At 34.5% G+C, this 20,673-nt stretch overlaps 1 protein-coding gene across 5 annotated transcripts in view; it reads left to right on the top strand.

Annotated features, from left to right (window-relative positions):
- The window catches only part of ARHGAP32 (Rho GTPase activating protein 32), a 309,577-nt gene that overhangs the window by 129,737 nt on the left and 159,167 nt on the right, over window positions 1-20,673 (top strand). For 3 of the 5 annotated variants that reach the window (XM_040483524.1, XM_040483526.1, XM_040483527.1), the window contains exons 3-5: window positions 18,945-19,036; window positions 19,663-19,704; window positions 20,078-20,162. In XM_040483524.1, coding sequence (XP_040339458.1) covers window positions 18,945-19,036; window positions 19,663-19,704; window positions 20,078-20,162 — 219 coding nt within the window. Of the gene's footprint in view, window positions 1-5,275; window positions 5,295-18,944; window positions 19,037-19,662; window positions 19,705-20,077; window positions 20,163-20,673 lie in introns of those variants that run through there. The other 2 variants (XM_040483528.1, XM_040483525.1) reach the window with 2 other exon arrangements.

Below are 20,673 nucleotides of genomic sequence, written 5' to 3'. Positions count from 1 at the left end.
AAGCCATTTAGCATTCACTAACAGAGGTTGGTAATTAATTACCAAAAATTCTGTTTCTTATTTATTTATTTATTAATTAATTACCAAAAATCTGTATAATGTATCTTAGTGGATTCCACTTCAGGTTGTACTGAATCAATGTTTGTTGACTTTATTTGAGAATATTGTTGGCTTTGATTGTCCCATGAAGACTGTACGTAGGGACTAATTCTTCACTCACTTGGAACTCAGCATTGACTCCTCAACAACTGAGCAGTATTGGCTGCATTTGTTGACTCATCAAGAGTTAAGGAAAACCAGTTGAAATCATTTGCATTCTTTGTAAATTGACTCTTGATTTCGCTCTCAATGACCTCAACTCTTCAAGCCTGTACTTACCAAAAGGCTTTTGTTTTCTCTGGATTTCTTTGCTGTAGTCAAACATGATTTAAGTGATTCACCATTGGTCTCTGGCTTTCCTTGGTCTGCCAACAAATGATCTACTTGGGAATTTACTCTGGATGCAGTCTTGTTTTTATTTTTATGAAGGAATTCTGTGTGAGGCTTTGCTCATTTACTCTGTTTTAGAGTTTTCTGACTTTTCAGATTGTTGTTTTCCTATGAGTTGAGAATATTGTGATGAGTGCATAGTTTGGTAATGTTTGATTTGTAGTCTTTCTGCACAGCTGTAGTGCCAGTGCATAAGAAACACAGTGTTTTGCCATCTTATTTTATAATGAAACCCACGTTCTCCTTTGCCTTAAAAGCATGACATTCAGAGTCCACTTATCTCTTTGCTTATTTTTTACATGTGTATAGATAGGTAATTTAAAAAATGTGGTATGGTGATAACGTGGAACTAGAAATGCTGTGGAGTTATAACTCAGTAGTGCAGTTTAGGGTGTGATGAGCAGCAGTATGAATCAGTGAGAGTGCCTCATAAGGTTTCTTTCATAGCTACTCAGTTCTGTCATTGTAATATGAAAGCAGTCATAGACAACACATAAGTGAGCATGGCCGTGTTCCGATAAAACTATTTATGGACACATTGGAGTTTCATGTAATTTTCGTATGTCATTGGATGATCCTCCTTCTTTTGATTTTTTTCCCCCCAAACATTTAAAAGTATAAAAGTCACCTCTAGCTTATGGGCTGTACAAAAACAGGCATTGGGCTGGGTTGGCTCTAATTTTTTTTTTAATGTGTACTTATTTATTTTGAGACAGACAGCACACATGTGCATGCATGAGTCAGGGAGGGGCAGAGAGGGGCAAGCAGGCTCTGCCCAGACGATGCAGATGTGGGGCTCAGTCTGATGAACTGTGAGATCATGACCTGAGCTGAAATCAAGAATCAGATGCTTAACCGACTGAGCCACCTGGGCTCCCTTGGGTTGGCCCTAGTTTTGGGTCCTGCCTTATATAATTATAACGTAAGATGTAAGGCTCTCTGAAATATTCCAGATAGAAAAGGATTCTATTTTAATTCTCACAGTATGTTGTTCATATCTGTGTCTGAATACTTAATCTCATTCTAGTTATTTATGGTTGTTACCTCCTTTTATTATATTGTGAGTTTTTTGAGAAGGGATAAAGATAATCTTGTATTCATTTTATTGAAGGATAAACTTTAAAAGAGGATATAATCATGACTTGCTTACAAATATAAAATGAACACATGCCTGAGATATTTAACTCATTAATTAATGAAGGAACCAGTCAAGTGTTATAACTTGATTCAAAGGAGATTTGGTTCAAAGGAGAATTCAAAGTGCCTTACTGTTAAGAGATTAATCATGCTAAAATAGATGCAAATGGATGCAAAAACTGGCAAAACTGCTTAGTTCCACTGGACACAATTTGCATTTCTATGGACAGGAATTATTTGTACTATTAGTTTTCTGCAAGTTAACTTCTCTGCAGGGATGGAAAATAGCCTCAGCAAAGACAAGTTCCACACCCCTATTTAAGTCAAGGAATTCCTAGAGGTACTGGACTTCCATTGAAAAGATATTCAATAATTTGGTTTGCTAATTGTATATGGAAACACAACTGTTTTAATGACTTTGTATTCTGAAACTTTACTGAGCTTATTAGTTCTAACAGTTTTTTGTTGGAATCTTTAGGGTTTTGGATATAATATGTAATCTAGAAATAGTTACAATTTTACTTCTTCCTTTCTGATTTGGAGGTCTTTTATTTCTTTTTCTTGCTTAATAGCTCTGGCTAGGATTTCCACTACTGTTTTGAATAGACATGATGAGAGTGGACATTTTTGTCTTCCTTGTCACTGAGTATGATATTAGCTCTGGGCTTGTCATATATGGCCCTTATTATGTCATTTATATCATCTGTATTGAGAGTTTGTGTCATAAATGGATGTTGAATTTTTTCAAAAGCTTTCTCTACATCTATTGAGATGCTGATTTGATTTTTATCTTTCATTTGTTAAGGTGGTGTGTCATGTTGATTGATTTGTGGATGTTGAATTAACCTATGATCCCTGAAATAAATCACACCTGATTATAGTGTATGATCCTTATAATACACTGTTGGATTCAGTTTGCATCTATGTTCATCAGGGATATTGTCCTGTAATTTACTTTCTCGTGGTGTTCTTGTCTGCTTTTGATATCAAAGTAATGATGGCCCTGTATAATCAGTTTGAGAGTGTTCCCTCATACTTTTTGAGAAGAATTGGTATTAATTCTTCTTTAAATGTTTGGTCAAATGTGCTAGTGAAGCTATCTGATCCCAGACTTTTATTTGCTGGGAGGTTTTTGATTACTGATTCAATCTCCTTACTAATAATTGATCTGTTCTAAATCATTTTTAAAATTAAGACAACAACAGGGGTGCCTGGGTAGCTCAGTCAGTTAAGCAGACAACTGTGGCTCAAGTCATGATCTCACAGTTCATGGGTTCAAGCCCCGCATCGGGCTCTGTGCTGACAGCTCAGGGCCTGGAGCCTGCTTCAAATTCTGTGTCTCCCTCTCTCCCTGCCCCAACCCCACTTGCATTCTGTTTCTTTCTCAAAAAAAAAAAAAAAAAAAAAAAAAAAAAAAAAAAAAAATTAAAAAAAAATTAAATTAAAAAAAAAAATTAAGACAACAACAAACCCTAAAGTAGCTCCCTATCCTGTGGTTTATGGCTTATGGTTTATGGTGTATAATTTATTTATTACTCTTAATAAATTTATAATTAAATAGGGGCGCCTGGGCGGCGCAGTCGGTTAAGCGTCCGACTTCAGCCAGGTCACGATCTCGCGGTCCGTGAGTTTGAGCCCTGCGTCGGGCTCTGGGCTGATGGCTCGGAGCCTGGAGCCTGTTTCCGATTCTGTGTCTCCCTCTCTCTCTGCCCCTCCCCCGTTCATGCTCTGTCTCTCTCTGTCCCAAAAATAAAATAAAAACGTAGAAAAAAAAAAAAAAGAAAAAAAAATTATAATTAAATAAATAGCTAGAAGTATTGTAAAAAATCTAATAAAAAACTATAGTTTTTCTAAATTAGTAAGTGAAATGTTTATTTGCAATTATTTAACAATAAAATCATTTAGTGAAAAAAATTAGGATCTTAAAAAAATGAGATAAAAAAACCCAAAAAGAGGGAGAATCTTTAAGTAGTTTTGAATATTCTAACTAAAACCACCTTATATTATACTTCTTAGTGTTTCATTATTTATTTTATTTTTAGTTTTAATTATATCTGTAATCTCAGAATGGATCCTGTTAATTCTCAAGGTTTTTGTTTTTGTTTTTTTTTGTTTTTTTTTGTTTTTTTGTTTTGTTTTGTTTTGTTTTGTTTGTTTTGGTGGTGGTGTTTTTAGGAACAGTTTCTCACTTGAGGGTCTGTTTCTAATCAATGTGTTCAAGGCTAATGGCTAAAGCAGGTCATGTTGTAGTAAAGAAGTTGTTATTGACAAAAAAAAAAAAAACTTGGTGAAAATACTCATAGATGCTAACAACCAGAGCCATGAAAATTAAAACAAGTTATAAAATTTGAACTTCCAAAATACCTAAAATTTTATGAAGGAAGATAACAAGTTAATGCTCAGTGTTGTTAACATTGTATGTGTGCCCCTACAAATGCCATCCCCTTTCCCTTTCTCATACACAAACACATGTGTGCTTGGCTCCTGTGTGTGTGTGTGTGCACACATGTTCTCTCCCGTGTGCACATATTCCCTCTCTCTCACGCACAGACAATCACAGTCCCAGTCACTCACTCCTGAAGGGTTGGTTGGCTCTTTCCCCTCTGTATCTCTTCTTCCCACCTGCTAAATGCAGGCATTCACAGGGGTCTGTATTTTGTTTCTTTATGCTTGTTTCTTCCCACTTTTTTACTATTCCTGCAGATTTGACTGTCATCTCTCTACAGATGACTTCACGTCTCATATCTCTAGCTCCGTAAGAATTCATTCCCCACTGGAAGGTCCTAGAGAAACTGTGAGTTATAGATTTTTCACTAAATCTCTGTTTTCCTTCTCCCAGAAATGAGTTTCTTCCTTTTAACTTGACGGTTTATGGTAAGAACACTAACTTTATTCCAGTCACTCCGGTTCAGAATCCTTGCATTTGTTATAAATCATTTTGCTCTAGTCACATGGCCTCCTTGCTCTTTCTTAAATATGTCAAGTATTCTCTCACTTCAGGGCCTTTGTATTTGTGTTCTCTTCTCCTGGAAAGTGCTTTCTCTACACGATCTGCAAAGCTTGCTCTTTTCCTTCTGTCTGGTTTCCTCGAATGTTACAGTTAAGTGCTGCCTTTACTCACCCTCTTAGAGAAAATAATAGCCCAGCCTTCCTCTTTTTTTGTACTCAGCTTGAATTTTCTCTGTAGTACTTGCAAATATAATTTGTATCATTATTATCTCTCTTTTCCATTAGATTTTAAGCTCCTTGAGTACAGGGACTGTCACTTTTGTTAACTGTTTCATCATCTGTGTAACTCTGAGTAAACTCTTAGTAAAATACTTTTTGAATGAATGAAACTCTCATTCCTGGACAAGTAGAAACACTTGTTTTTCCTTGAAAATGCCTTAAATTTTCCTGCTTCATTATCTCACTTGTCAGATGTTAATATCTTCTTTCTTTTCTTTTTTATTTTCTGTTCTTTTATTTTCTATTCTCTCTTTTTTTCTCTTCTCTCCTTCCTTTTTTTTTAAGACAAAAGTTGAGACCATTGGTACATTTTTCTTAACTTTTCGAAAGTACCCTATGTATCTGGAGCATTTCCTCCGTCTGTTGCCTGCTTTCTAAAGAGGAATGAGGATTGGTGAAAACAGCTGGATTATTTCTTCCTGAATAATCTTGAGCAAGAGGTAATTTTGGAGGAGGTCTGTATTTTGTTTATTGCTCCTTATATTAATAGTTGTCCACTCTGTTCGATACTTACACTGGTTCCTTTTACCCATAGAGCTGTAAAAAATTGCAGTTTGAGTAAAAGAAAAAAAAAATCTTTGCAAATGTTCTTTAGGTGAATGTCTTTAGCTCCTTTATTACAGTGTGATGTTTAACAGTTTAGTTTTGACTGAATTTTAGTTATAACTAGAGAAACCGGTGATGTTTATCATTTCACAGCCTTTAAAAGCTGAAGGTTTTGTTTAGTTTTGCTTTCTGAATAATCACAAATGCAACCATTGATTAATATGCAAAGCCCAGGTTTTGAATTTGTGCCAGTATATTCAGAGCTCTTCAATAAACAACCCCAAACCCACCCCATTCCACAGTGCATCCTTTTCTGGCTGAAGATTGTGGGAATTCTCTGGCATGAATCAAGTGGCATTAATTATTGAAGATAATTAATGGTCCGCTGAGTGTTCTGAGATATGTATTAGGTGAACCATATGAAATTGTTAGTTTTATACATTAAAGAAGCTCAAAATTGGAAGTTTTACAAGGTTAAGCGTAAAATCTTTTGAATTGTTGAGCTGATCTCAAACCCAGTATTTTATTGTTAATTATTAAACTGAAAACTACAGTTCACCCTTGATCAACACGGGTTTTAACTGCACAGGTCCACTTGTACTTGCATTTTCTTTGATAAATACAGTATGGTACTGTAAATCTATTTTCTCTTCAGTGTGATTTTCTTAATAACATTCCCCCTCCCAGCTTATTGTAAGAATACAGTACATAATACATATAAATACAAAATATATGCTAATTGACTATTTATTTTATCATAAGGCTTCTGGCCAACAGTAGGCTATCAGTAGTTAAGTTTTTGGGAGTCAGAAGTTAAGCTGCAAGCTTAAATTTTTGACTGTGCCAGGAGTCATCATCCTTAATCCCCATGTTGTTTAAGGGTCAGTTGTACATTCCAAATATTGTGCTTTTTAAGGGGTTAAGTGATCTAGATGTTACTTTTAATGATAGAATTTGTTATATAGCTTTCCAAAAAAATTATCAAACTTATGAAACATTCAGGGAGAAAGTACATAAAACATACAGTTAGAAGAATAGTGATTCTTGTAGATCTGAACAGGAGTGTCATGGGTAGTCTAGAATCTTGCTACGTCTTTCTTTAATAGAAAATTTCCAGTGAAGTATCTTCCGCATTTGTGGTTCTTTCTTCCCTTCTGCCATTCTTTTGTTTATACCCTACCTTATTTCAGAAAGAATTTGTATTTTTTATTCTATATTCTGTATTTAAATATTACATGCAAATTTTTATTAGTAGATCTGTTGTACAAAATTCAAATGCAGAAACAGATTAGTATCAGTTTCTAGCAGCAATGAAGACTGGCAATAATTTACCTGAATAAAGTCCCTATAAAGGCAATGTTATACTGTTTTTAAATTTTCCTAAGAAGCTTAATATAAAATATCTGCCAAATTTATGTACAACGATGGAACCCTGGATGTTCAGTCGATTAAATACCTGCTGAATAAGGAGGATTATCTTGTAATGATTGGAACAAACAGGAGTCAGATGAAGGAGAGATGAATCTCCATTATAGAGAAGTATAAATTTCAGAATATCTAATGATTTTGCTGATATGTCAGTGTGTTAATTTTTACGTTGATTCCAGATGTTGCCTGGTAGGGGCTTTGTGATTATTATAGCAAGGGTACTTGGTAATAACTTTTCCTAAATTATTTTAAACATTGCCCTGCATATTTTTTTTTCTTGGTGTTAATTGGTTCTCTCTGAAGAGACATTATTTTGCAGTAGAATTGAACTTAAAGGCAACTTCTTCCCTGTGAAGGAACTGGTTTTATAATCACTCTTAGGAATCATAGATTTTTTTGCTCTAGTAATCTCACTCAATTGTTACCAGTGAAAATAGAAAATTAAGTAGGATAATTATATAGTTTACTCCTGGAGCTTTCTTGATGGTTGTTTGTATGCTTTTGGAGGGGAGTTATCCTTGTACATAAATCTACCTGCCTCCTTTGATTTCAGAGTGTTTTTTAGCATTTGCACATTAGGAGTTCAGTTCTAAATACCATATTGAAGGAAATAAGTGAAGAAAATTATGTAATTTGTTTTTAACATTGAGGGTATTTTGTTGTATCAAAAATTCTTTTGAAGATATTCACACAGATAACTCAGTTCATTAAAGTTTTTGGTAATATACTTTAAAAATCATTTCAGTGATACTGTTGTTCAACATAGTATACTGTAGATTTAATAGATTTAGCTTTTCTGTAGTATTGGGATAATTATTATTACATTTCCCCTCTTTGTCTCTTGTTTCTTTGTAAGAAAGGGAACAATACTTAGACCGATTAAAATTTAAAGTTTCTATAAACATACTTCATTTCAGAGATTTATTCCATGTACGTCTTACAGTTAAACTACGGTTGAGTACAGAAACTGACAGTCCTGTTTGCCTTTCTTGACAGAACAGATTTCATATTCAGGTCTTGTTTTTTTAGTTAGCCGTGTATATGTTAATGGGTATGTATTATGTACAGATTTTCCCTTGACTGATGATGGGGTCATGTCCTGACAAACTCATTGTAAGTCAAAAATATTCTAAGTTGAAAATGCAGTTGGTACATCTAACCCACTGAACATAGCTTAGCCTAGCCTATCTTAAATGTGCTCAGAATGCTTACGTTAGTCTACAATTGGGCAAAATCATTTAACCCAAAGCCTGTTTTATAATAAAGTGTTGAATATCTCCGTGGATTTATTGTATATTGTATGGAAAGTGAAAAGCGGAATGATTGTATAGGTACAGAGCCAGTGCTTATCCTCATGATCCTATTGTTGACTAGGAGCTGTGATTCACTACTGCTGCTGTCGAGGGTCACTAAAAGTATGCCACTGCATATTGCTAGCTCAGGAGAAAAAAACTCAAAACTTAAAGTACAGTTTGTACTGAATGTGAATTGCTTTCACACCATCGTAAAGTCAAAAAGTTGTAAGTCGAGCCATCTTAAGTCAGGGACTGTCTGTATATGTATGCAGTTCTACCAACAAAGAGCTCCTACGTTTTTTGTTTTTGTTTTTTCCTGTTTAAGAGGCCAAAGATCCTTCCCTTTACTACTATATTTTAAGCAGAAATGCTATTTTTCATCATCATATCAAGAAACATTATTTATAATATTATTCTAAAGCTGTTGTGCCTTCTCTCAAATTCTGAGTGCAAATAAAAAGAATATATTAAATAAGATTTGAATCTGTTAAAGGAAAAAAGTAAGAAGTAACAGAAAGTTACCATTTTTTCCCCTGAATTATTTTCACATGCTTTTTTGCTAGCCTTGTGCATAAAGAGAATCTTGATCTAGGCTTCCTTTACTCACATATCTTGTGTTTGGATTTTTTGTTCTTTGAAGAAAAGGCCATTTTGGTAACAGCATATTCTTACACTTGGTTGCATTTTGATGTTCTTTGTGAATGCTTATTTGGTGATATTATTGTTAATTTTCTATAACAGTTTCAGAACCATCTTTGTTGTTCTTAAGTATTAACTACTCATTTTGAATAATTTGCCTTTATGCCCAGTTACACATTGATTATTACAATATTGCTTTTTCAGTTGATTATAGATGTGTATGTATGTATATGTACCTATGTGTCAGTATGGGTGTTATTTGGTTGCTGTACCTTTTGAAAATAGGAGATTTTATATAAAATCACTTATATTTCAAATTACTGGAATTACATATAAATACAATTACATCTTCATAATTTAGTAATGAATGTCATGGAGCTGGGTTTGGGATTTCCTGCCCCTCTGCTTTGTTCTGTTTTACAGGAGGCTAATCCCTGCAAACTACATGCTCTCTTGCCAGCAGACTTCTGGCAAGGTTTGGCCAGTGGGAGGTACTGGTAGAAGATTGGAGGGCAGGAAAAGGGGAGAAAATAGGTCATTTCTCCTTCTCTTTTTATCTGGTTTGAGATACATCTCCATTGTGGTTCTAGCTCCTACCACATTAACTCATGACTTGGCTCAGTGAACAAAAAATTCCATTTTATTACTACAACATGGGTATATCTCATCATAAATATGCTTTTCTCTTTTTCTTTCCTAAGTTGCCTATAAATATGAATACCTAGTTTTGTCTCTTGGAATTATATTGAGTATCTAACCTCCTTTAGTTATGACAGGTTGTTATGCATTTGCATATGATAGCTGTAATATGTAGGTAATATGCAGAGGTGGAAGAAGGTTAACTAGCTTGCTTTCTCTCTTTCTCTCAGTAAAGCCTTCTTCCTTTATAAAAATAAAACATACTTATATGGAAAATGCAGAAAAGTGAGGAAAAAAAAGACTCACCCATAGTCCTATTTTCCATACTGGTGAGATTATTTTGGTATATTTCCTTCGTGACTCTTACAATGCAGAGAAACTTTAACACCCATATGAACACATTTTTCTTATACAAATTTCTCCAAATTGTTACTTGCAAAGAATACTGCTTTGTTAATATATTCTTTTCCCCATCATGTCTGGGAATATAGTTTTATTCTTGTAAACCATATACAGTTTTCTATCTTTTTCTCCCCATTTAACATATGCATTCTACCTTATTATTAAGGTGCCGCAGTGAAGAGAAAACTGAATATTCCCCATTGTACATTATGGAAAGTGTCATAGGTAAAGGAGTTGGCTGGTTCACTGGAAGGAAGAGATCTCTGGAAAAGACTGACTGGTAGACATAGTGTAGGGAACCGCTGTGAAAGGGGAATAAAAAATATTGCCATGGAGAGGGAAAGGAATTAAGTTTTCCTCCTTGTAGGGGAAAAGAGTGAGGGTCTTGAGAGCGGCCAAATGGGTATGGGACAGATTGTAGCATGCACATTGAAATATGGGTTGCAAGGGAGAAAGTAGAGATGGCTGTTGCCCCGAGTCAGATCTGTGTCCTTCCTGCTGGCTACCAACCCCACCTGCAGAAATTGCACTTGCTTCCAGGGCTTGCCTTCACATGAACAGACCCCTGTGAGACTTCAGCAGGAGTGTTTGGAGAGTACTGAAGTCAGTGCTTTCGGTGGAGTCTGGGAGTGCTGGAAAGCAAGAGCTCCTGGGGCTTTGCGTCCCAGTTCTGGGAAGAGAGAGTTTTAATTGCATGAGAAATAAAGGAGCACTTAAAGCCTGAGATCACTCAGGAATTTCTAGGGTCTTAAATATACACATTATTAGTATTTATTTTCCATAGCTGTATGAGAAATTATCACATATGTAGAGACTTAAGACAATACTCATTTGTTGTCTTACAGTTCTGTAGGCCACAAGTTTGGGCAAGCTGAACTGGGTTTTCTGCTTGGGGTCTTGTAAGGCCGAAATCAGGGTGTTGGCTGGATTGGGCTCTCATCCGAGGACTGAAGAATCTGCCTCCCACCTCATTTAAGTTATGGGCCATATCTGCTTCCTTGTGGTTTCTTCTAGTTCCTGGGTCTGGGGTCCCAGTTTCCTTGCTGGCTGTCAGTGGGGACTGTTTTCTACTATTAGAGGCTACCTGAATTCCTTCTTACTTGGACACTTCAGTCTTCAAAGCCAGCAGCAGCGCCTTGAATCCTTATCATGCATTAAATCTTTGATTTTCCCTTTTGCCACCGGCTGGAGAAAGCTGCTTTCGAAGTGCTTTTGTGATTAGATTAGGCCCATCCAGACGGTTATCGTATTTTAAGATCAACTGACCTGGGAATGGAATTACATCCACAAGGTCTCTTCCCATCATTACCTAGGTTAGTGTTTGAATAACCAGGAGGTAGGCCTCTTGGCAGGTGTTTGTGGGGGGAAGGTGGGCTGCCTTCCTTAGAATGTTGCTTACCACATTGTTATATAGTTTTTCTCTGTTATATGTGCTTTAATGTATTTAACTCATGTGATAATATTAGTTGATAGAAATCACAAATATTCCAGGAGATTTAAAACCACTAATACTTTATAAAACTGTAACTTTTTTATGTTTGCCTGGGAGAAATTTATGTATACTGTGTGTTGTAATTGGTGTTAAATGAAAACTCTTAATAAAGAAATTTAAGGACTACACAAAGCTTCATCAATTACTAGGATCTTGAATTTGCTTTATTTATTTATTTTTAAAGTTTATGAATTTATTTTAACACACACACACACACACACACGTGTGTGTGTGTGTGTGTGTGTGTGTGTGTGTGTGCGCGCGCGCGCGCATGTGGGAGAGGGGTAGAGGGAAGAACAGAATCCTAAGCAGTCTCTGTGCTGTCAGCATGAGCCCAATGCGGGGCTCGATATCACGAGTCGTAGGATAATGACCTGAGCCAAAATCAAGAGTCAGATGCTCAACTGAATTTGTTTTATATTTTTCATATTGATGAATATCTTTATGATGAATTTTGTCTTTTCTTTTTATTGTTACTTTATGGGGAACTAAATCTAAAGAGTATGAAGATCCCACATTACTTATGAAGAGTTTTGTTAATTTGTATTCTAAGCAGTAATGTTTTGTGCCATATCTTTTCAGCCTTACAAAGTTTTGGTCTTTCATATTTTGATAGAAGAAAAGCTGTTTCTCATTGTAATTTTTTATTTAAAAAAGATATTGTCTTTGAACCTTTTTTCTTCCCTGTGCCTATATTAGATGTAGCAGATTTTGTAATAGAAACTCAGTTTAAATACTGTGTCTAATGCACTATGGCACGTTGTTTCTTCTTTATTGGTCTCAGTTTCCTCCTTGCAGTGAAATGGCTGAATGAGATTTCTTTCAGCACTCTGATTATGTGTTAAACACCTTTCATACCCTATTTTTTCCTTAAAAATCTGTAATACCCATTAGCATTTTGCTAGTATTTATTAAGATGGACTTTATAGACTTTGGGAGAAGATAGTCACGCACAAAGATAACATAAAAGGGGTGCTTGGGGCTGACTGTAGAAGTAGCCAGCTTTAATGGTTCTGTATCCGAACACAGTGTGTTACAAGACTGTTAAATCACTTCTGTTACCCAGCCATGGGAGAGCTTTACATGGGAGCTGGAAAATAGTCATTTGCAAGATTCTTTAAAGATCTGTACTAGTGGCAGGAATGGTGGAATATTTTTCTGGGTTAGGGAGCAGTGAAGCAGAAAGGATAAAACATTACCCATTCCTGTTTTTGTTAAGTTTTCAGTATCAAATAATTTCCTGAAATGGATGAACTATTCTCGTATGTGGTTTAACTGGTTCAGATTATAGAGAAACAGATACTGTCCTTTTTATAGATGCCGCATTTTTTCAGACTGCATTAGCTTTTTACCAGTGAGGATATACTTTTATAGTTGGCTTGTGGTTAAGTATAAGCCTTAGATCTCGTTATGTGAATTTTTATCAAACAGAGTGTGCCCCCCCCATACTTATATAATTGAATTTTTGTTCTTGATGCACTTTATAATCATGTTAGTTTGTCTTTGCAGCCTGTTAAAGTCTCTTCAACTTCTGTCACTCAGAGTGCTAGAATCCCTTTTAGTTTTCTTCTGTCTATAAATTTGAGAAGTATGTCATTCGTGTTCATTTATCTTTTATAAATATCCTGAGAAATTTGGGAATGAAAGAGCCTTATGGTCTGCTACCTTCTTTTTTGCTGCATAGTGATTTATTATGTAATTGACATTTAACATATTTTGAGTATTTTATCATTTAAAAATTTTTAATTTCATTTTAAAATTCTGTTCGTGGGTATATCACAGAAGACTCAGCTACATGCTGACTGTGGTTATTCAGTGGACCTTTTGCATTTACCTGTTCCGTTATTCTAGCAGCCTTAGTTAAAACCCCTCACCATCAAAAAATGGGGAAATGATAAGGGTTTCTGCTTAATTTCTTTGATTTGTATTTGTATCTCTTATTCTGAAAACCTTAGTTTTTAATGACATTAACAATTACTTATTTGCTTTAATTTTCTACTTTTAATAGTTTCAAAATAATAATGCAAACATTACTGAGAATACTTTGTTTCCTTTTATCTCTAGGAGGATATATCCTATTTGAGGTCTATTACTTCACATTACTGTCATTTGAAGTAATTTCTCTCTGTGTGCTTAAGCCTCCAATTTAAAACAATAAGGTTCATTTGTTTTATTTGGCTTTGGATTTTAAGGGATTGCCTTTTTTTCTTTGCCCCAGTTTAATTTAATTTAGTTTTACAAATATTTAAAACATTTACATCTGAACTACAAAACAAGGCATTCAGAAAAATCTAGCTTCTATCCCGTCTCTTTGTTCCTCCATAGATAAACATTTTAATTGACTTTTGGTTTATCCTGTCTCATTTAAGTATAAGAAAATACACATATTTTTGTATTTATTTTTAGTTAAAAGGTAGCTTGTTTTTATAGCATGCTTCTCCCCGCCATGACCTATGCAGAAGATTATTTTATAGCAATACATTAAAATATTCCTCATTCCTCTTATAGCTGTTATTCACTTGTGTTGCTGCAACATAGTTTACCATTCCCTTATGGATGGACATCTAGGTTGTTTCCACCCTTTAGTTAATCAAGATAGTCCTGCAAAGAATAACCTTATGAATATGGTACTTTGTACTTTTGCCAATATAAGAAGAAAATCGTAAAGAGATTTATGTATTATTTTGGTAAGATGTGAGAGAGAGCAGAGATAAATATGTCTTCAGCTTGTTCAGTTTACTGTTGTCAGTTGAGCAGTCTTGTTGGATGTTATTGCCTTGAATGGGTGTGGAGTTTTATCAGATAATTTTTTTGGACTTATGGCAACAATCTAGCATTTTATCCTTATAATTTTTAATTATAATTAAGATTGAATTATAATGATAGACTTTTTTCTATTGTTGAACCAATCTTGCATTTCTGGGATAAATTCAGTTTGGTTCTGAAGTATTTTTAAAAATTCATACAGTGATGGATGTGGTTTGTTATTTTATTTAGGAACTCAAACAAATCAAAACACTGAATATCTTTCCAGGTGTTAAACCAGTCTTGCATTCTCAAGATCTATCTTGTCATGGTGTTTTCTTTTTTTTCCTTGTTGGTCTCATTTTTTCCAACTTTTTATAATCTAACTTTATATTAAAATTATTTTACACTTCAAGCAGAATGCAGAAAACTCGCCACCATGTAGTTCCTTTATCTTTTCCCTTTATTATTCTAGTTTCTGTAAGTATTACATTTACATTCATCAGTGTTATTACAATTTTTGCTTTCAATTGGCACATATATTTTAAAGAACTTAAGAGGAGATTAGTGATCTGTTACATTTACCTAATTATTTATTATTTCTGCTGCTCTCCCTTTTTACCAGAAGGTCCATGTTTTATTCTGATGCCATTTTCATTCTATATGAAGAGCTTTCTTTAGCATTTCTTGTAGAATCCATCTACTGGTAACAAATGCTCTCAATTTTTGAAAATCTGAGTACTATCTTATTTTTATGTCGTTTCTGAAGGATATTTTCGCTTGATAGAGTTTTCCGGATTGAACGTTCTTTCAGCATTTTATAAATGTGGTTCCACTATCCTTTGGTCTTCTTAGTTTCTAATGAGAAATCCCGTCATTTAAATCCTTATTTCTCTCTATGTAATGTAGTATGTCTTTTTTCTCTGGTGGCTGTCAGGATACTTATTTTATATAGGTTATTAACAGCTTGATTATGATGGATTGTTTTGTGGTTTTCTTTGATTTTATTCTGTTTTATTTTTGCTGATCTTGAACCTGTAAATATGTATCTTTCAACAAATTTGTTATGTTTTCATGAATTATTACATCAAAATTTTTGTCTTCTGTGACCATATTTCTCTTCCATGGGTATCTGTGAGTCTGTTCATATTTTTCAGCCTTTAATAATTTTTTTCTAATGTTTATTTATTCCTGAGAGAGACAGAGAGAGAGAGAGAGAGAGAGAGAGAGAGAGAGAACACAAGTGGGGGAGGGGCAGAGAGAGGGAGACACAGAATCAGAAGTAGGCTCCAGGCTCTGAGCTGTCAGCACAGGGCCCAATGCCGGGCTTGAACCCACAAATCATGAGATTATGACCAGAGCCGAAGTCAGACGCTTAACTGACTGAGCCACCCAGGCACCCCTGTATTTTTCAGTCTTTTAAAACAATTTTGAATATTGTCCTTCAGAGTACATAATTAATTTCTTTTAGTCTATTGTTAGGTTGGTTCACTGACTCTTTTCCTCTATCATTTCTATTCTGCTATTGAGCCAAGTCAGTATTTTCTTATTTCAGATACTATATTTTTCCATGTTGAAATTTTTATTTGATCTTTTTTTACATTTTTCATCAAGGAATTTTTGTCTTTCCATTGGTTTCAATATCTAATGCAGTGTGTTTATTGTAATATATGTGTTTTAAAGTCTTTGATAAGTCCAACATCTGTTTCATTTCACATTTGGCCTTTCTTGATTGTCTTTTCCTTTGGAAATTGCTCATATTTTACTGGTTGTGGTGTATCTAGTAATTTTGGATTGTGTCATGGATATTTTGAATATTGTGTTGTGAGACTGACTCCACTAATGTCCTGTATAGAGTGCTGACTTTTTTCTTTTTTTTGTCTTACCAGACTTCAGCCTGGTTGGATTCAGATTGAACTTTCTCTCTGGACTTATTTATTCTTTAGGTGGTGGTTTTAGCATCAGTTCAGTTTTATAGTCTTTGCTGTACTCTTACTTTTGTTAGGGATTTTGCACACACTGTTCCCAAAGGATGCTTTCCCTGGTTTCTCTGATTGGAAGGGTGGAATTCTCCAAGAGCTTTAGCCTCTAGTATAATACACATTTTTTTCTGACTAAGCTACTGTTAGGTGTAAATAGTGAGAGAAAAAAGAAAAAAAATAACAAGGATTATCTCCACAATCTTTATATAAGTGTCCTTTTTCATTGTTTTTCTATTTAGAAGAATGGGTTTTCACTCTACAACTGAAGTGGTACCCTCAGGTCTGTCCTTGGGCCAGGTTGGAAGAGATAAAAGGGGAAGAAAAGAATCTCTCTGCCCTTTTCCCCACAAGGGGCAGTGTTCACATCTTTTGGCCAGAAAGTTGGACTTCTCTAAGAGTTTTGCTGACTCTGCCTGTTACTCACATCCTGATTAGCCTGTCCTTGGGTCAGTCTCGGAGGTAACATGGGAAAAGCCAGGAAGCACACTGCCGCTACATTAGCCACTCTGCAAGTTTTGACTTTGTTTCCGTATCTACCTGCTGTCATTAAAATTTTTAGAGCTCTTAGGTAGTTGCATGCGTATATTTTATTTCATTTTGTTATCTTTAGAGTTTTTACCGTAAACACTGGAAAAGGCTGGAAACCTCACATTCTTTTTTTGAAATAAATTTTGCTGGATATAGAATTCTATGTTGACAGTTGTTTAAAAAAGCAACTGAAAGTACTCAGTCCAAATTTTGGTTTTCTTCTGTTTATTCCTGTGAATGTGATGTGTATTCTTTTTTTTCCTTTGGCAGCTACTCAGATTTTATCTTTATCAGCGCTTTTCAGCCATCTGATTATGATATGCCCTGTGTAATTTTCTATGTGTTTATCAGACTCTGAATTTATGGAGTTTTCTGGATCAGTGTGTTTATAATCGTCATAAAATTTATAATTTTTTTATCAATTATTTTTTCAGTTGTTTTTTCTATTCTTCTTCTCCTTAACCCCCCTCCCACCATCCCAAGGGAAGGCATTTTCCTCTCCTTTATTTACCATCCATTACATGTATGTTAAATGGCTTTATATTGTTCTATATGTCACTGAGACTTTTTTTTCCTGTCTTTTTCTCTCACACACACAAACTAAAAACCAAATAAAAATTGTTTGTGGATAGTTATCTTCTTGTTTCTTTAAGTTCACTGATCTTTTCTTCTGCTGTGTCTAATACAGGCATACCTTGGAGATATTGCTGGTTTGGCCCCAGACAATTGCAGTAAAGTAAATATTGCAATAACGCGAGTCAAATGAATTTTTTCATTTCCCAGTGCATGTAAAAGCTATGTTTACACTGTACTGCACTCTATTAAGTGCACAATAGCATTATGTCTAAAAAAATAATATTCATACCTTAATTTAAGAAATATTTTATTGCTAAAAATGCTCCTTTGATGTGTGTTAGGGGATGATGGCCTTTCTAGCACAGAGAGCCTATATTCAAAATTGAGTTAATATTTTAGTTTTCAGTCTACCAGATAAAATCATCACCATTTACCAACTATGTCCAGTTACTCTTTTTTACTTTTATATTTTTAAGTCTGTTAATGAATAATTTACAGAATAGTGAAAACCCACTTTATTAGAAATTTTAATAAGAATTTAAGCACAGCAAACCTCTTTATGTCAAGTAAATTTTGGTGCACAAACTTCATAAAAAATGAAAGAATATTGTTGCACATTATTTTAGCAAATAAGGTGATCTAGGTTGTTGTTGCAAAAGACCGTGTGATAAAGTCTTTTCAGTTGAATGAATGACTAGAGGAAAATACCATATTTTCTTTTTTGTCCTTAGAAGTATGTTGTTCATTCATAATTTTTAAGTTATATAGTATTCATCTAGGATAAATACCCTCAGTCTGAGTTGTTGTTTACATGATCAACATCACCAAATTTTTAAAATCTAGAGCTAGAGTTACCCCTTGCCTCAGCACCCCAAACAACCAGTCTATTCTCTGTATCTATGAACTTGGTTTTTGTCGGTTTCATTTTTTAGATTTTACATGTAAGTGAGATCATATGGTATTTGTCTTTCTCTGACTTATTTCACATAACACAATGCCCTCAAGGTCCATCCATGTTGTTGCCGGTGGCAGGATTTCATTCTTTTTCATGGCTGAGTATACACATCTTCTTTGTGAGTCTCTTCTTAATTCATTGTAACTGCTCATCCCATATTATTCTAACCTATTGCATCCTGTGGCACTGGCTCTAATAACTCAATTTTTCTGTTATAAATCATAGATGATATATTGTAAATTTGTTTCTTTACGATAGGTATTTGGATTTGCTGTTTATTTTGTCCAGAATATGGAGAACCATTTGATTTTCCAGTTTCTGGTTTTAAAATGATGCAGCTGAATGTGCCACTAGAATTAAGAAATCATGACTGTGAAAACTGGTAGACCAAGGGTTAAACTGGAAGTATGATATACATGTCACCTTCAGATCTTGGTGTGAAAAATGCATGTTGTGATCTCCTGATTATGTTCAGATTGCCATTTCAACTTTCCTTAATCATTGTAAGCTAGGTTATTTTTTTTTTCCAGTTCCCTAGGGGAGATTTTAGTTTGTGTTGAGACAGATGATATAATAGCTGCTTTTGAAACTTGATTGTAAGAGTATGATAATTATTAAGATTCACAGAAATTTTTTCCTTATGCAGTACAGTTTTTAAATTAGGTAAATATTTTTTTTCTTATTCTTAGTAATTAAAACTCAAGTGAGTTACAATTTTAAGAAAAGATTATTAAATCAGTATGCATTGCTGTTGGTACAGAGTCAGCAGAACTGTTAAAATTATGATCTGCTTTTTAAAATATTTATATTAAAGGAATAGTCCTAAATCCTTTGTTTTTATTTGTTTATTATTTTTTTTTAAGGCAAGAGGAGCAGATGTCCCAGAGATTCCTGGAGATCTTGGTCTTAAGACATGTGGCAGCACAGCCAGTATGAAGGTTAAACAGGTGAAAAAGTGAGTATGATTTTACAGTGGGTTTTCAGTGAATTTGTATAAATGACAGTCAGTTTTTTAGTTCTCTTACAACTTTTATTTAGATTTCTTGGTAAATATGCTCTTACTGTCCACACATTAAATTATACTATAAGCCTAAATTATGACTCAACAATTAGTGGAATAGGTCTGAAGATTATCTGCTTGTTTAAAAATAGACTTTAATTTTGTCCTCGCAACAGCTTTATGTCATTGTCTGTTAGGGTGCATTTGTTCAATGGGAACAATCCAAGTGTGTCTGTCTCAGTGCCCTTAATACATGTTCTCATTCATTTAGAAAAATCAGCTTTGTCATTTGAGTTATGAGATTGCTGTATCTCAGTTCTGCCTTTGAGAAAGCCTGAATTTGATGCTAGTAGTTGGCTCTTATGTCAAATATCTGAAGGTATCCATTTCAGTCTTTAACCGAAAAACCATTTCATACTTTCCCACTGAAGCCTTACCTACCTCCTTCCCCATCCCATGAAGTTGGCATTAAAGAACAAAAACCAGAAAAACCATCTTTTCACCCAGTAGACTGTTAGATAGCTATGTTTTCGTTGTAAATAGAGAAAAGACAAAGATAAAAATATTCATTCTGCATCCAGACCCACCAATCCAGGACTGATGGGCTGCGACAACATTCACAGGTAAAATCTGGTTGTATATTTCATCGGGAATGCTGCTTCTGATCAGAAGTTGGCTCTTCACAGTTTTTATAACATTCACTGAAAACATAGATTTTCTATGGACATTGCCTTGGGTCAAGATTAGGAGAGTGTAGTGGTGCTTTTTAATTTTTTCTGTTGTTTTTGTTTTTGACCTGTGCACTGAATGTAATTTTCATTTGATCCACTGTATTTCTGGGAAGGTTTGTGTGGCTATTTGTGTGCTCATGCGCATGCGCTTATTAAATAGTTCTGCTTGCAAGAGCTCTTCGACACATTTTATTTTTCCCTTGGGCTTAGTTATTCTGACTGTTTCAGTATCTTGCGTCTCACTTAGTTATTTCATGTACTTCAGGTTACCCTTCACTAAAGGTCACTTTCCGAAGATGGCTGAATGTGCACATTTCCATTATGAGAACGTTGAGTTTGGCAGCATACAGGTATATTTGAAATATTTCCTATATACTGAATTAAGATATATCTATATCTGTATTTTTTTCTTGGTCTCTATTTTTATCTATATATGAGAGGTGACACTTAGAAGTAGTTTTTTCTATTGATGTCTTGTTGGTTGATGGGAAAACTTTTATTTCCTTCTGTTGGCAAATACTTGATGCCCTATAACTCCTATTTTAGGTGGAAGTAGTGTAATCGAATCACTATAAATCTTAGAACTTCTATTAGATTCCTTATAATTTGTCATTGTTTTACAGCATGAAGTATTCTAGTTGTTCCCTGACTAACATTGGGTCATAGTAATGATGATTAAATGAGAGTTGGAGTGAAGTGGAGTACGGGGCAGATGTGCTAATAGAGTTTTATTATTTTTTTTATTTTTTAGTATTTTTTTCTTATTTTGAGGTATATTGTGTGTGTAAATATATATGTTTATAGAGCATGTGCATGTATACATATATGTTGCATATATATATATATATATATATATATATA

Source organism: Herpailurus yagouaroundi, unplaced genomic scaffold (genome assembly GCF_014898765.1).
Source record: "Herpailurus yagouaroundi ecotype Mexico unplaced genomic scaffold, PumYag 161, whole genome shotgun sequence".
NCBI classification, from domain to species: Eukaryota; Metazoa; Chordata; class Mammalia; order Carnivora; family Felidae; genus Herpailurus; species Herpailurus yagouaroundi.
The sequence above is the reverse complement of the archived record's forward strand: the minus strand, read 5'-3'. Positions and strand labels throughout refer to the sequence as shown.